At 43.1% G+C, this 13,261-nt stretch overlaps 3 protein-coding genes across 5 annotated transcripts in view; 1 reads left to right on the forward strand and 2 right to left on the reverse strand.

The window, feature by feature from the left end:
• Positions 1–120: 120 nt before the first annotated feature.
• Positions 121–4,935, reverse strand: LOC113205113 (protein FAN). Its single transcript, XM_052272989.1, has 18 exons — positions 4,671–4,935; positions 4,269–4,481; positions 4,097–4,190; positions 3,904–4,017; positions 3,609–3,794; positions 3,426–3,497; positions 3,138–3,337; positions 2,888–3,050; positions 2,649–2,803; positions 2,361–2,539; positions 2,149–2,280; positions 1,833–2,039; positions 1,464–1,707; positions 1,137–1,388; positions 966–1,054; positions 738–882; positions 532–641; positions 121–454 (listed from the first exon to the last, which is right to left on the reverse strand). Exons 1-18 carry the CDS (start codon positions 4,682–4,684, stop codon positions 357–359), a joined length of 2,667 nt encoding a protein of 888 aa, XP_052128949.1. The 5' UTR covers positions 4,685–4,935; the 3' UTR covers positions 121–356.
• Positions 4,936–5,175: 240 nt separating this feature from the next.
• Positions 5,176–8,097, forward strand: LOC113205111 (E3 ubiquitin-protein ligase RNF13-like). Its single transcript, XM_026420582.2, has 3 exons — positions 5,176–5,853; positions 6,019–6,133; positions 6,218–8,097. The coding sequence occupies exons 1-3, from the start codon at positions 5,711–5,713 to the stop codon at positions 6,263–6,265; spliced, it is 306 nt and encodes a 101-aa protein (XP_026276367.1). The 5' UTR covers positions 5,176–5,710; the 3' UTR covers positions 6,266–8,097.
• An 828-nt stretch (positions 8,098–8,925) lies between these two features.
• The window catches only part of LOC113205110 (esterase E4-like), a 9,567-nt gene continuing 5,231 nt past the window's right edge, over positions 8,926–13,261 (reverse strand). For all 3 annotated transcript variants that reach the window (XM_026420580.2, XM_052272990.1, XM_026420579.2), the window contains 11 exons: positions 13,035–13,119; positions 12,779–12,918; positions 12,426–12,521; positions 12,018–12,140; positions 11,679–11,838; positions 11,135–11,523; positions 10,875–11,040; positions 10,430–10,641; positions 10,147–10,297; positions 9,772–9,907; positions 8,926–9,258 (listed from right to left, as the gene is read on the reverse strand). In XM_026420580.2, the coding sequence (XP_026276365.1) occupies positions 9,087–9,258; positions 9,772–9,907; positions 10,147–10,297; positions 10,430–10,641; positions 10,875–11,040; positions 11,135–11,523; positions 11,679–11,838; positions 12,018–12,140; positions 12,426–12,521; positions 12,779–12,918; positions 13,035–13,092 (1,803 nt within the window). In that variant the 5' untranslated portion in view covers positions 13,093–13,119 and the 3' untranslated portion in view covers positions 8,926–9,086. The remainder of the gene's footprint in view (positions 9,259–9,771; positions 9,908–10,146; positions 10,298–10,429; positions 10,642–10,874; positions 11,041–11,134; positions 11,524–11,678; positions 11,839–12,017; positions 12,141–12,425; positions 12,522–12,778; positions 12,919–13,034; positions 13,120–13,261) is intronic.

Consider the following 13,261-nt stretch of genomic DNA (forward strand, 5'->3'; position numbering starts at 1 on the left):
CTCACCCTACCCCCCTTCCCCTTTACTTCACTTCCCCCGGATCTCCAAATCAATGCCCAACCCTTTCTCTCGGCAACGTTTCCCGCAACAGTAACAATGATGCAAGTTGAAATTGAAACATTTTCATACTTCGAGATATTTTTTTAATTCAAATTCAAATCTACATACCATGTACATTTACTGTTTAAAATGATTTGGCACTGCAAGCACCATAAAAAGTTAAAAATCAGTAGCCTAACTGGGTTTATTATTAAATTTTAAAAATTCATCACAACCATATGAAAGGGTAATTAAAAATTGCATAATATGGTAATAAATCACAGGTAAATATCATTATTTGGATAGTTGGCAATATTTTACTTTTCTGATGGGTGCCACACTATAACTGACCCATCTTCTCCACCACTAACGACAACAGTGCAGTCTGGAAGACCGGCCACGGCAGAGACTGGGCCTGTGTGACAAATAAATTCTTTTAAAGTTTGCCAAATCTATGGAAAGCAATAAGCTACAAGCGGAATTTCGTTTTACCTAGATGTGCTTCAATTTCTTGAACAAGATGAACCTTCCGAAAATCCCACAACTGCAGTAAACCAGAGGATCCACCCAGAACTAAATATTGATCAAGCAAGGCCACACAGCTAAAACAAAACAAAAAATGGAAAAATATAAATAGAGCAGTGGTCTCCACAGAGGACTAGGAGAATTCAAATTTTGTGAATACTATGGTTCCATACCGTAAACCTTGCTTCATTTCTTTGTTGCACACAAGCATACCACTTGCTAAATCAAAGACTTTCATCATTTTGTCAGCTGCTCCGCAAGATACCAACTGAGATGCATCTTTGCTTATTTCTAAGGCAGCCACAGCTCCATCATGTCCTGAAAATTGAGATCTTAACTAGTATTCTGAGGATTGAAAAATTTGTATATTTATAAATACATATATTTATATAATTATTTACCTGGAAGATTGAGATGTAGTGTGTGTGTTTCCAAATGCCAGACAAATAAAGTACCATCTTCACAACCAGTGGCAAGTAATTTTCCATTTCTATGATGTGCAAGTCATTAAAAGTTAATATATGAAATGTACAGTGAACACAAAAAATACGTATTTAAAATTAATAGCCTACCTGCTGACACAAAGACAAACTACTTGTGTGTCATGATCAAGTTCGGCAGCCAGTGAATTAGCTGGTCTTAGTTGTTTCCATTCCCTTTGATCAACAGGTAACTTTTTCCACACACGCACAGTACAATCCCATGAGCCTGTCACCATTACGCTGTTGTCAGCACTATCCCCACAGTACCCCAGACAGGAAACTGCATCTTCATGACATACCAGTTTGTCCAAAACTCGGCCAAATTGGACATCATACACCACCCTTGAGAACGGAAAAACGATAAGACAGCCAGAAACAAGGCAGGAATAAATGGAATGGTTTATGAGTTTTACTTACACAGAGTTATCAAAGGATCCTACAATAAAGCGATGATCTCCGGGAACAGAAACCACACTTGATAACGGAGTAGGAGCTAGACACACACTGTGTACAAGGCGACACTCGACCAGAGAGTGCACTTTGAGAATTCCGTCGTTTCCAACAGAAGCCACTGCATCCCCACCATTAATAAGTTTGAGTGACCTCACAAACTCTCTATGAGCCTGAAAAGTGGCTGCCTTCTCTAGAAGTATGGTACTTTCTGAAAAAAATAACAATGCATCAGACAAAAAGCATTCCAAAAAAATTTCTGATGTGAATCATGAAATCTAGAACACAATGCAAAAAGAAAATTCTATAACATTTGATCTTGGGAAAGAGAATTACCAGAATCTTCTGAAGCCTCTGAGACAGTACGGTTCATGAGAAGATGTTGCAAGGGACTGTGAACAATTCTCTTGGGGTGAGCATGCTTGAAAACTTGTTTAGGAATTTGACCGAATTCCATTATTTGGACCTCAAGAGCATGACGCTGGGCAGAGTCAGTTACACTTCCAAGGTCAATCGAACCCTCATAGCATAGATGATAAAACACTAGCAAAAAAAATTAAAAGAAAATCACAGGCATAAAACAGAAAAATACTCAGAATTTCAGAAATTCAAATAGAACAGAAAAAAAGTAAACAAATATCAGAAATCTTACCATTATTGGCTTTTACAGCAGCTTCACCAGTTTGTTTATAGCCAAAAATTAAATCAATCCAAGAATGTAGGTTTTGAGATACATAGCTTGATTCTAGAGCGTCTCTTAACTTATTAACAAAATCTGAGGGACCTGCCATATCAAAGAGGAAAGAAATCAGCAAGATTGCAGCTTCTAAAATTTGGTTGAAAAATAAAAATCCAGCCGCTTACTTGAAGCCCATGGAGGTAAAGTGACATCATTGACTTTGGTCCCATCATGTCGGTAGCCAAAATTAATTCCATATCTGTTTGTAAGGAAGTCTCCTCCTCCACTGGTGTCATAAAACTCTGGGACAAGTTCTTTAAAATCAGAGGAATTCCCAAGTACATTCCGCCAAACATCCGAAACACTGTGAGGTCAGGCAATAGCAAGACAACAAGAAGAATTTTTTCCAAATAGTGCACTACACATAAACTGAAAAAAATAAATAAATAGGAAACTTAAAAAACAAAACATACCTATTAAACATACGATCTGGATGGTCAAATCTTCCATTCTGAAGACAGAGCATGTAGTGTGGAAATTTCCGGACCAAATAGAAAAGAACAAATCCTGGAGTTGAGTAATGTGAGCCATACATAAACTTTGGTTCTGGCATCTCATTAAACCGATCCTAATGAAAAAATTACTGTTTAACTTCTAATGTTTTGTTCAACCTTAATCTCTCAGAAACAATATGTGTTATGTAACAGTATACCTTTAGTTTCTCCAATCGTTCCGAGTTAAGAGCACCAATTGGCTTCTGAAGATTTCGATATGTCTTAAAAGCATCAATTTGAAGGGTTTGAGATGTATAGTCAGCAACCACCCATGGAAACACAGGATATTGTGTTAGGTCATTAAAGGTTCTATCTGCTAAACTGGGATTAAAATGATACAAAGATAGAATTAACATTAAAAAGCAAAGCCATAAGAGGAGCACAATGAGTTAAGCACATTGACACTACCTGTTCAAATACAGCAAATAGTCATAGTTTGATAGGACACCGTGTTGCCATTGCAACATCACAGCTTCCTGTTGGAGATCATCTAAGTTAACAGAGGTCTGATTCATAATTCCTTCATACAAGTCATCTCGCTCCCTTGCAGATTTCAGAGCAAGAAACAAATGAGGAACATTTCCATCTCTACTATGTACTTCAAGTCCCTGTTGAGAACACAAGTGATGTAACAAGCAAGTAAAAATATATTAACTCTACCCAAATATATTCATACATATATAGTACACTGCCTACCACAGGTTGTAATAAAAAACGTCTTCTAACTAAAGATTTCATGTCTGCTAGCCTCACTTTTAGAACAGGTTGCTGGAAATAAAAACAAAGAATTTTTGCTGAGAAGTAACAAGGAAACAGTTCCAGTAAATTAAAAATAATTTGCAAGAGAAAAAAAAAGCATTTTGTTTATCACAGACTTACAGACTCTACATTGTTGAAAGGCTGATAATACAAAGCACTGTCTGTTAACAATATGTGTCCAGGGTTCACCACAAGTGGGGAGATTTTGCTGCCCTGAGTTTCAATGACACGTGTTTCATACAGGTCTTCAAGCCATAAGGCATCAAAGCCCATTCGAGATTGCCTTGAAAATGTAATGGCTGCAAGCTGCAACAACATATTTGAATGTTTATTGAACAGCTAAATCTATGAAACTATGAAAAGACAGGTAAATCTCTCATCATTATCAATTATATCGGCTTCTGTTAATTATTACCATTGTGTTCTGATCGGCCAGTGGTAGAGTTGAGGCTCTATGTAGTTGGGATATTTGTGCAATGCAACTTCGGACATTTGCATAATTAAGAACAAACTGAAATTTCTCCTTGGACTAAAAGAGGAAAAAAAGACACCAGTTACTGTACTTGCGAACAGATGAGTTTCAGGAAACCAAACCTGTAGAAACTTACGTGATGAAAAGTATACGGAGCCACAATATTTCCATCAAGCATTGTAACATGCTGATTTGTTTCAATAGATATTCCTCCATTTCCTTCTTCTTTCCTGGGAAAATAAAATAAAGAGGAATACTAAACTTGGTATATTCAAGCTGAAATTTAATGAACTTGTGATGACACTTACTCATTTAATTTATTAGGCAACTCCGTGATGGATGTGCAGTCTTTTATTGGTATTTTGATGATGGGTCTTGTGAGATCTTTTGGATCAAAAACAATTGACTTTGAGCACAATTTAAGGCGACCATCTTGACGTTTCAATGTGGTACTAGGAAGCAAAACAACACTGAAGTCCTCGAAGTAAATTTCTCCAGGTTCAAGGAGCAAAAGTGAAAATCTGCAGAAGAAAGTAGGGCATTAAATCTCAAGTTTGTGTAAGTACAAGGGAAAATACAAAAGAGACAAGATGACAACTAGTAAGAAGTATCCTAATTGTACAAGAAACTTAAGGAATGTATAAAGTGTTCGCGTTGGAATACCAGAAAAATCAACAAATCACCAAAAATGCTAAATACAAGGTTCATACCTTTGTTTATCCATTTTTTAAGGTGCATAAACATAACCTTTGTGACCAGATGACAGCTTTGGCTGCAATCACTAAACACTAATTGTCACTGACTGGCTGTAAATAACATGAAACCAGGACACCTGAAAACTTGCATGAAGCATTCTGCTGTATTCTTTTAGAGCAAGCTTCACACAGTTTCAAAAATATTAAGATCAGTCTTCGTTTGACAGTCTACATGAAATCTACTATACTACGGCGACGGCGACGACAATCTAGAGAGAATTTTACCAACTCACACTCATAAGAAAAACACCCAAAACGTTGAATTTTGATCAGAAAAAGAAATGGAAGTCGTCCTGTATTGTTATCACCCATTCGATGCACATTTGACATTAAATTAAACACCCTTTTGCTTAAAACCATTGGTCCCAGATTCTTCACAAGGTTCGCAAGGTTGGCAAGATTCTAGATGCACCGGGCAGACGTTGCCGGACCTTGCCCACTTTGCCACTCTACCGACTCATATTGCGCATTATTTTCTGCGTTGATAGATTGATTCTGCATCAATCCACAACCATTCTTTTTGTACGTCTCGAAAACGAATTTCCATGGTTTGCCTTTGTGTGTAAGGCACGCTTTTCTTCGTCATTTTTCTAAGCCAAAAGTGTGCGTTGGTTGATGTGTTGATTTCGTCTGCTAGTGCGTGCGAATATGTGACACAAGATAACCAACACTTACAGGATAAAAAGATACATGTGAATTTCAAAAGTTGACGTGGTAAAAATAATTCGGATCCATCTCAGCAGATACAACTTCTAGAATTGTACATCTGGGGTATCTAGTTTTGAGATCACCCTGCAATCAAGCCGGGTATTCCCCGCCCCCGGGGCAAGTTCACGTTGGCTAATCTGTTTTCCTCCTCAACAACAACAACAACGCCGTTGGCGCTGGGGCCTAAGGTTGTCACTTTTGTCAGGAAAAGGGTTAAGTTTTGGGAGAACACTCCAGCCGCGCGTGTACGGCCCCCAATGCACATCCTGCCCGGTTAGCTCGCCAACATGCCCTCACCCCCGCTGATGCTGCTGTGCGCCGCGGGCGTCGGCCTGGCCGCCCTGCTGTACTACTACTTTGCAGCAAGGGAGCTGGAGGGCGCCCACGGTGCTGCTCCTAGGGGCAGACAGCGGTCCCGAAACGGGAGCAGGTAGGCATTCCCCCTCCGCCTAGAACAACAAGACAGAGGCCAGTCGTCCGCAGGTCTTTTGTCTCTTGGTGGGGCTTTGTGTTGGTTGTTGCCATCAGTGTGGTCTCGACACATGCCCTTGGATGTGGTGTGTTTTGAAAAAGAATTTCTTTGTCGTTGTTTTAGGTATGAACTGGAAGAATGTAGTATCTGTCAGGAAGTTGTGTTCAAACCATCATCACAACGCATACTGGCATGTGGCCACAACTTCCACATTAGATGTATCGAGAAATGGCAGGAGGTAAAGGCCAATGACATCACTTTTGCCAGTTTTGAAGTATGTTCCCTGTGCGATTTTAAAACCCTTTTATCTTTCTTTTTCCAGGCTTCTCCCTATCCCACAACATGTCCGAATTGCAGACAACGTGTCTAGTTTGAATGGATGCTGTATGCTGGATTTGGTTCAACAAGGACATGCAGGAAGACTGTTTCTAATCCTTGCTTTCACTTTTACTGACTTCGTTAGCGTAATGGTTTATACACATTGCTAGCATGCCATTTTCCTATCATCAGAGTAAAGTATCTGAATACCTGAATGTCCGTACTCAATGCTCACTTAATAATGTTTGTCATTAACTAGCTCTTCCGGCTAGATTGTGTAGTATGAGGATTATGTAATCATTTGATTACCATACCTGTTTCTGTGCAGTGGCAATGCCATTTTTTCTTTCATTCACTTTATAATTGTTATATGGTTTGCAGTATTGCCAGGTGTGAATTTGCTGAGCAGGAACAAAACTGTTGAGTTAATAATGTTTACTGTCTGATCTTGACATCACTGACTAAAAACAATATTTGTACTTTTTTTTCAATTGTTCAGAATGTTCTCCTTAACATTTGTCAAAGTCCAATTTGTATTTGTACTGCTTTACACTTTTCCAATTTTTTATCATCTGACATCTCAACATTCAGGCTGAGCAAATATCATTTTCATTCTTAGCCCGTCAGTTTTTTGTCTAAGAAGTTTTTTTTTTTTCTTTTTTTTCTTTTTTTTGTATACTCTAAATTTTGTCACAAATGTCTCCTGTAGCTTGCACTTTATGCGATATCTCAGCCTTGATACTGTGTGCAAAGTGCAAAACTATTTATTGCTTTGTGATATTTTTTCCACCAAATGACTGATTGTTGTAGTACAGTTCGCTTTCTGTAAGTCACACTGTATGCTGTAGTTGTAAGGCTGCAATTGGTTTGCTAAGTTAGGTTGATGTAAATTTTTTAGACTTTTACATATGAATGTAGAAGAACATTTAAATGTAAAATCTAGTCATGGCTGTTTGCTTAAGTTTCAGTTTTTTTTCTTAATAACTAATTTGGAGATTAAACATTTAATTTTGGTCGAAGTTTGTTTATTAGGGGGTGAATAATTAATTTAAGGCTTAAGTTCTCCATTAATTTAGTGAGTCATGACAATGCATAATAATCTCTCAAACCCAACTTTCTTTTAACTCTGGATTTTAGTATTATTATAAGATTGTGATATATTCCATCAGCTGATTTCCTCAATTGGACTTTTCATCAGTGCCTTGTTAAATAGCATCCAAATATCACTTGTATTGTTGAAGTCTACTTACTTGATTTTGAACATTATTTGGCACAATTCTCTAAGACTGCAAATTTCAAAACTCCCTGCTTCTTGTGTCTTAACTGAAACTGTATCATTTGCTCACATCAATTTAGTGTTTACAATATGGTCCAATTAATCTTGCAGTTGAGTGTATTTGGATGTAATTTGCTTTCTTTTAAGTTCATGTTTTGCTATGGTTATTGAAAATTATGTTTTACATTTTTTTAGTTTCAATATTGTCCTCTGCCCCCCTTTCTGATGTGTGGTGTGGCAGAGCGGTGCCTTCATGTAGATCCTTGACTAAATCCTGTATTCATCAGGGAGTAGTCATTGGGTAAAAAGTTCGACTATTAAATTTGATTTTTGGATGATTGTGATATGTGCAGACACTGCCACGTCCTTTGATATAATACTCATTCTGAACCAAATTTGGTACAAGTATGCAATAGTTGTGACCATACATGTAGGGAATGGGAATCAAATACAAAATCTTGAAAACCTTTACATTTTCAAGGAAATGGCTGTTGTGATGCCCACACCCACAAACCTCTGTATCACATAATTTCCAGGTCTGGAGTTTGATAGCTTACATTAGTGTTACTACTTTTAATAAAGTTGTGGAGGGGAAACAGTACTCATAAGCTCGACTACTATTATTCTTTCTGTACCTCTCCTTTCATCTTTCATGAAGTTCCAATAACAAGTATTGTCCTTGGTGTGGCTTAATTTAGAAACATCTGTTTATCTCTATAAATATGCATATTTCATATGAAAGTTACAGGCGTAATTGTATGATGATTTTGTCCATCACATATCATAATTTACATTTTTAGTGTGTTTGAGCAGACAACTTTTTCCTATAATCACTTGGTTGTAAAGAGTTGCTAATGGTAATGTCTAATCGTATATTTTTTGTACTATTTAGAAAAGCTTGCTAGGAACTATTGTTTTAATGCAACACACTCTGGCATTGGATACTTCTGATTCAGATGTTGCAAAGTGTACCTATCTATATGGATAGACATTGTGTCTTAAATACTAGATGTTTCTAAATTATCTCATAATTATAAACTCCATACATCATCCAATACACATGCTGACCAGTCTACACTTTCTCACCTCCAGTCTCCAGTAAATTGGATTGGAACAGAATATTATATAACACTAATGCTGTTGTAAAACTAGGTATTTAAAATTTGTTGTCCTGTAATATTGTGCGATATAAATTTTGGGGGAAATAATAATGTCATACATTGTAAGTCCTGTGTGTAGCAAGGATTTTTTCAAAGTAAGGATTGAAGATAGGACCTGTGTTTAGACCTGTGATGTGACCAGAAGCAAATTAAATACTTGCCTTCTTTTTACAATATATGTATGCCTGGAAGTTTTGTCAGTTCTTCAAATTGCTGCTGCTAGTCAAGTGATAAAATATTGGTCATTTGTGTTCATACAATAAAGCTCAAACAAGCTATTTTCACTATTTTATTTTGAAAAAAATCTTTTTGTGGTTGAATGATAATTAGATAAAACTTTGGTCCAACAAGTTGGAAGTCACAGCCTCAAGTTGGGTGGGATAATGTTTCAAATCAGTTCCGCAGCGATATGTTCAAACGTTGAACACACATCATTTCTAAAACAAGCTGACGTGTAAATATTTCTTGTACATGTCGTTCCAAAACGAAAGGCGCGGGTACGGCGCCCCCGTCCTCATGACTAGCTTGTCGGAGATCTCGAGGAATCGCAGTTGTTGTGCGGATCGAGCTGTCCACGCATCACCCTCTAACCCGGCTGCAGTGGGTACCCTGCAGGCAAAGAACTCTCAATGGTCACAGATGATCCTGAAATCTGCACGGAAAAAAATGATGAGCAGCATAGCTAAACTACTGGCTAAATGAGGGATAACTATTTATTCGGCCAGCGTAAAAATTTAGCTATGTTTAGTTACATAGTTATTTTGTTTTAGCTTGATGGCTATTTTTTGCGACATAGCTTAGTTATACGCTATTTATGTCATTTTGATGTCGCGGTGATGCGGGGTGTCCACTTCTCACTGGGGTATAGGGGGTCGTCCAGAAAATACGTCACTATTTTTTTTCTTGGATCCATTCGGAAAATTTCGAAAGCTAGGCGCCTGCGGGGTGTAGGGTAGGCCAGCCCGCAATACAGGCGTGCACTGCAGGCGAGACGTTGCCTACCCATCAGGCGCCATGAGAGCTTGCAGAGGCTGAACTGGACAGTTTCGTATACGGCGAATGCCCTGGGCGCGTGTACTTTCTAGACGGCCCCCAAGATGGTGCGCCGCCCGCGGCCCTTACCCCGTCCTGACGAAGCTGGACCACAGCGTGACCATGTTCCGTCGGCACTGCTCGTCGCGGTGCAGGGGGCGCCGGTGACACGCGGCCAGGCTGCCGCTCCGGAACAGGTACCCGAGGTCGTCGGCGTGGGAGGCACCTGTCGGAGATAGGGTCGTAGTTGACATTTTGCGTCAAAAAATTAATTTGAGTGATTCTTTCGACGTGTGAAGACAAACAAAAAATATGCGCTGGGAATAATGAGTATGTCTTCTAGCGTCTGGCTCACACATCACTGGTGAAAAATGAAAATAGCTGAAGTCCACCATTGGACTTACGCCCTTTTCACTTTCCACTAGTGACATGTTACATGGACAGTACACGCCTGCCTGCGCCTACCTTCATAATCGTGCGCTTTGAACGTGGCCTTAAAGGCACCCAGCTCGCCGTCGTGGTTGAAGTAGTAGTGGTAGACGGGCGCGGTGCTGCTGGCAGCGTGGGCCCCGCTGCCCCTCAGCACGGGGATGGCGAACATGGTGTCGCCGAAGAGCTGCGAGCAGATCAACGACACACGGCATATTCAGTCGCGGGCAAAACTACGTCAGCAAACTCACACACGGTTTTTGCATCAACAAAAACGCCGCCATAGGTTAGCGTCAAGCATTGATGACTGCATACGCACGTCGATGAACTCGTCGAACTTGTCCGGGCCGGGACCCTCCTCGCCGAAGTAGTGCCGCAGCACCTCCCTGCCGACGGCGTCCCGGTCGGCCGCGTCGAGGCCGCGGTGGAAGTCGCACGGCAGGAAGGCCTCGGGGCGCTGCTTCGCGCACTTCCTCATCAAGGCCCTCTGCCTGCGGCGGGGTTTGGGGCCCAGCTTGCCGTCGCCGATGCCTGGGGCAAGAGTGTGATCGAGGAATCGCCCGCGGCAACGCGCAAAACCTTGCTAGGGTTGTAAATTTCCGAAAATTTCCGGAAGAATAAGGAAATTTTCGAAAAATTTTCGGAAAATTAGGTAAATTTCAGGGACTGGGAAATTTTCTCTTCTGAAATCTTCCTTTATTTTTCCGGAAACTTTCCAGGACCTCCAACCCCAAACCTTGCTAACGGGGGACCGAAGAACGCACCGAGGAAGATGAGGAGGCCCTCCCTGCTGTTGTGGCCGGTCAGGAACGGCATCTGGACCTGCTTGCCCTCGGCCAGCATCCGGAGGGGGTCCTCGGTGAGGAAGGCGCCCGGGTGCGGCGGCTCCACCACGGGCACGAAGTACATGCCCAGGCTGAGGCGAGGAGTCTATGAAACAGAACAAGCAGAGCGGTCAGGCGGACCCAGCCGGGCGGTACTTCACCATAAAATCAATAAGCGTACGTCGGGACGGGCTACTCACGAACGGGTGGTGCATGTGCGAGTCGAAGGCGCGGATGATGTCCCTCGCCGGCAGGTAACGCAGCCTCCGCACCATGGCGTCCGGGTCCGAGTCCTCGACGCCAAGGTGCTTGGCCAGCTGACGCGCGTGCTCCAGGGGGTTCTCCTCGTGCGCCCACTCGCTGCCGGCCAGGCTGGACGAGGCGATGGCCCGGTGGAACAGGCCCCTGGACTGCGGCGACAGCATGTGCAGGTGGACGGACACGCCGCCCGCGCTCTCGCCCGCCAGGGTCACCTGGTTGGGGTCGCCGCCGAACGCCGCTATGTTGTCGCGCACCCAGTGCAGCAGCAGCACCTGGTCCTTGAGGCCCGCGTTGCCCGGCGCCGCCTCCGTGCCCACGGACAGGAAGCCTAGGACGATACGTGGAAATAGGAGGGATTTTAATTTTCCAAAAAGGTCTGTGTGGTAAATATATCAATTTTTTTCGATTTTTTTTCCTAGGACAGTTTTTAAATTTTCCGGAAAATTTTCGTAATTGCTGCAAGGACGTGGAGCGCGTCCGTACCCATGGGCCCGAGGCGGTAGTTGAAGGTGACGAGGACCAGCCCGCCAGCGTCCATGAGGTAATCGGGGCCGTACAGGAAGTCGCCGTCGCCCAGCCGAAATCCGCCGCCGTGGATGAACACCATGACGGGCATGGGCTTGCACCTGCCCGTCGTCGGGAGCTGCGAATCCCCAGCCAGAAACGATTCATTTGTCGAGTCGATTTCACCACCCCGCCGGCGGGCGCGGCGCGGGCGCCTGCGAAGGGCAGGGTAGGCAACCCGAGGACTCGCGCGCGCAGCTCCGCTCCGATTGCCTACCCGCCAGGCGCCCGCCCCGACCAGCTCAGCTCCTCCCTCACCTGCGGCGTGAACACGTTGGCGTACAGGCTGTCCTCCGAGGCGGAGAGCAGCTGGATGCCGACCCGCAGCAGCGTGGGGACCGTCTTGATGAAGGAGACCACCTCCCGCCTGCTCCACGACGCCTGCAAAATGAGGTTCATTCGCTTAAACCTTCGTCCGTGGGAATCGCCCGCTCTCTGAATGTCACAGGACAATTTAGTGTAACTGCCAACTTGCACCGTGGCGTCTGTTTGCTTGACTGAGTTCAGGTGAAATTTTCCGAAAAATTCTGGAAAATATCCAAAAAACTTCCAAAATCTGGGAAATTTTCAATTTTTCCCCGGAAATTTCCTGGAAACTCTCCAGGGCTTCAAACACTAGACCCTAGGTGGACATTTTTTTCCACCAATTAGCAGTAGTGCGCTTACCGGACCAAAGGGTGGGATTGAAAAGGCCTGGTAGCTGGGCGGCCCCGGCTTGGTCGCGTCGCGGACCCCGGTCCAAGGCTCAGCGGGCCGCGGCGCCTAAAACGGCATGACAACAACGTGTAATATGTGGCGCGGGAGAGGGTAGGAGAGAGAAGGGGGGGGGGGCACTGCAAAAAACAGTGGACACACCCTAAAAAATCAATTTTAAAAAAATCCGAAGAATCAGAAAAATCAGAAAAAATGGAGGAAATCAGAAAAATCAGAGAGTCAGATTTTAAAAAAATCAAGAAAAAACAGAAAAATTGTTTACGCTTGCAATTATGGTGAAGGGACCCTCGTGGTGGACTCCTCACCTTAAATCGCATCTCGCCGGTGGGAGGCGCGCCGTACGGGACGCCCCTGAAGCTGAAGTAGACCGTGCCGTGGTGGGTGCGCTCGCGCAGGCCCCGCACCTCCCCGGAGCGCGTCCGGACCGTGGGCGACGACCCGGCCGCTGCGGAAGGCCAAGTTTTTATTGCTCCTCGCATTACATTGGTGGTTATCGCGGAGGCAATAATGACGAAAACAGCGGCCGCTGCACGACCGGGGGATGTGTGAACAGAGACTCACGCTTGTCCGAGCCGTCGCCGCCGCCGCGCTCGGGCGATCCCTTGTCCGCCGAGGCCATGGCCGCCGGGGCCACTAGGTGATGCCGCTGTCACAGAAATAACAAAGTGATATACAAAAAAAACAAAACAAAAATGAGCAATTTGTTTATTTTGAAGGAAAGAATAATTATGAAAGCAGATGATAAAATTTTGAGATCAGTGAATTGTTCGAAGCTCCAAATCAAAACT

The sequence above is a fragment of the Frankliniella occidentalis genome, unplaced genomic scaffold (genome assembly GCF_000697945.3).
Source record: "Frankliniella occidentalis isolate FOCC.00 unplaced genomic scaffold, Focc_3.1 Scaffold237, whole genome shotgun sequence".
Taxonomy (NCBI): Eukaryota; Metazoa; Arthropoda; class Insecta; order Thysanoptera; family Thripidae; genus Frankliniella; species Frankliniella occidentalis.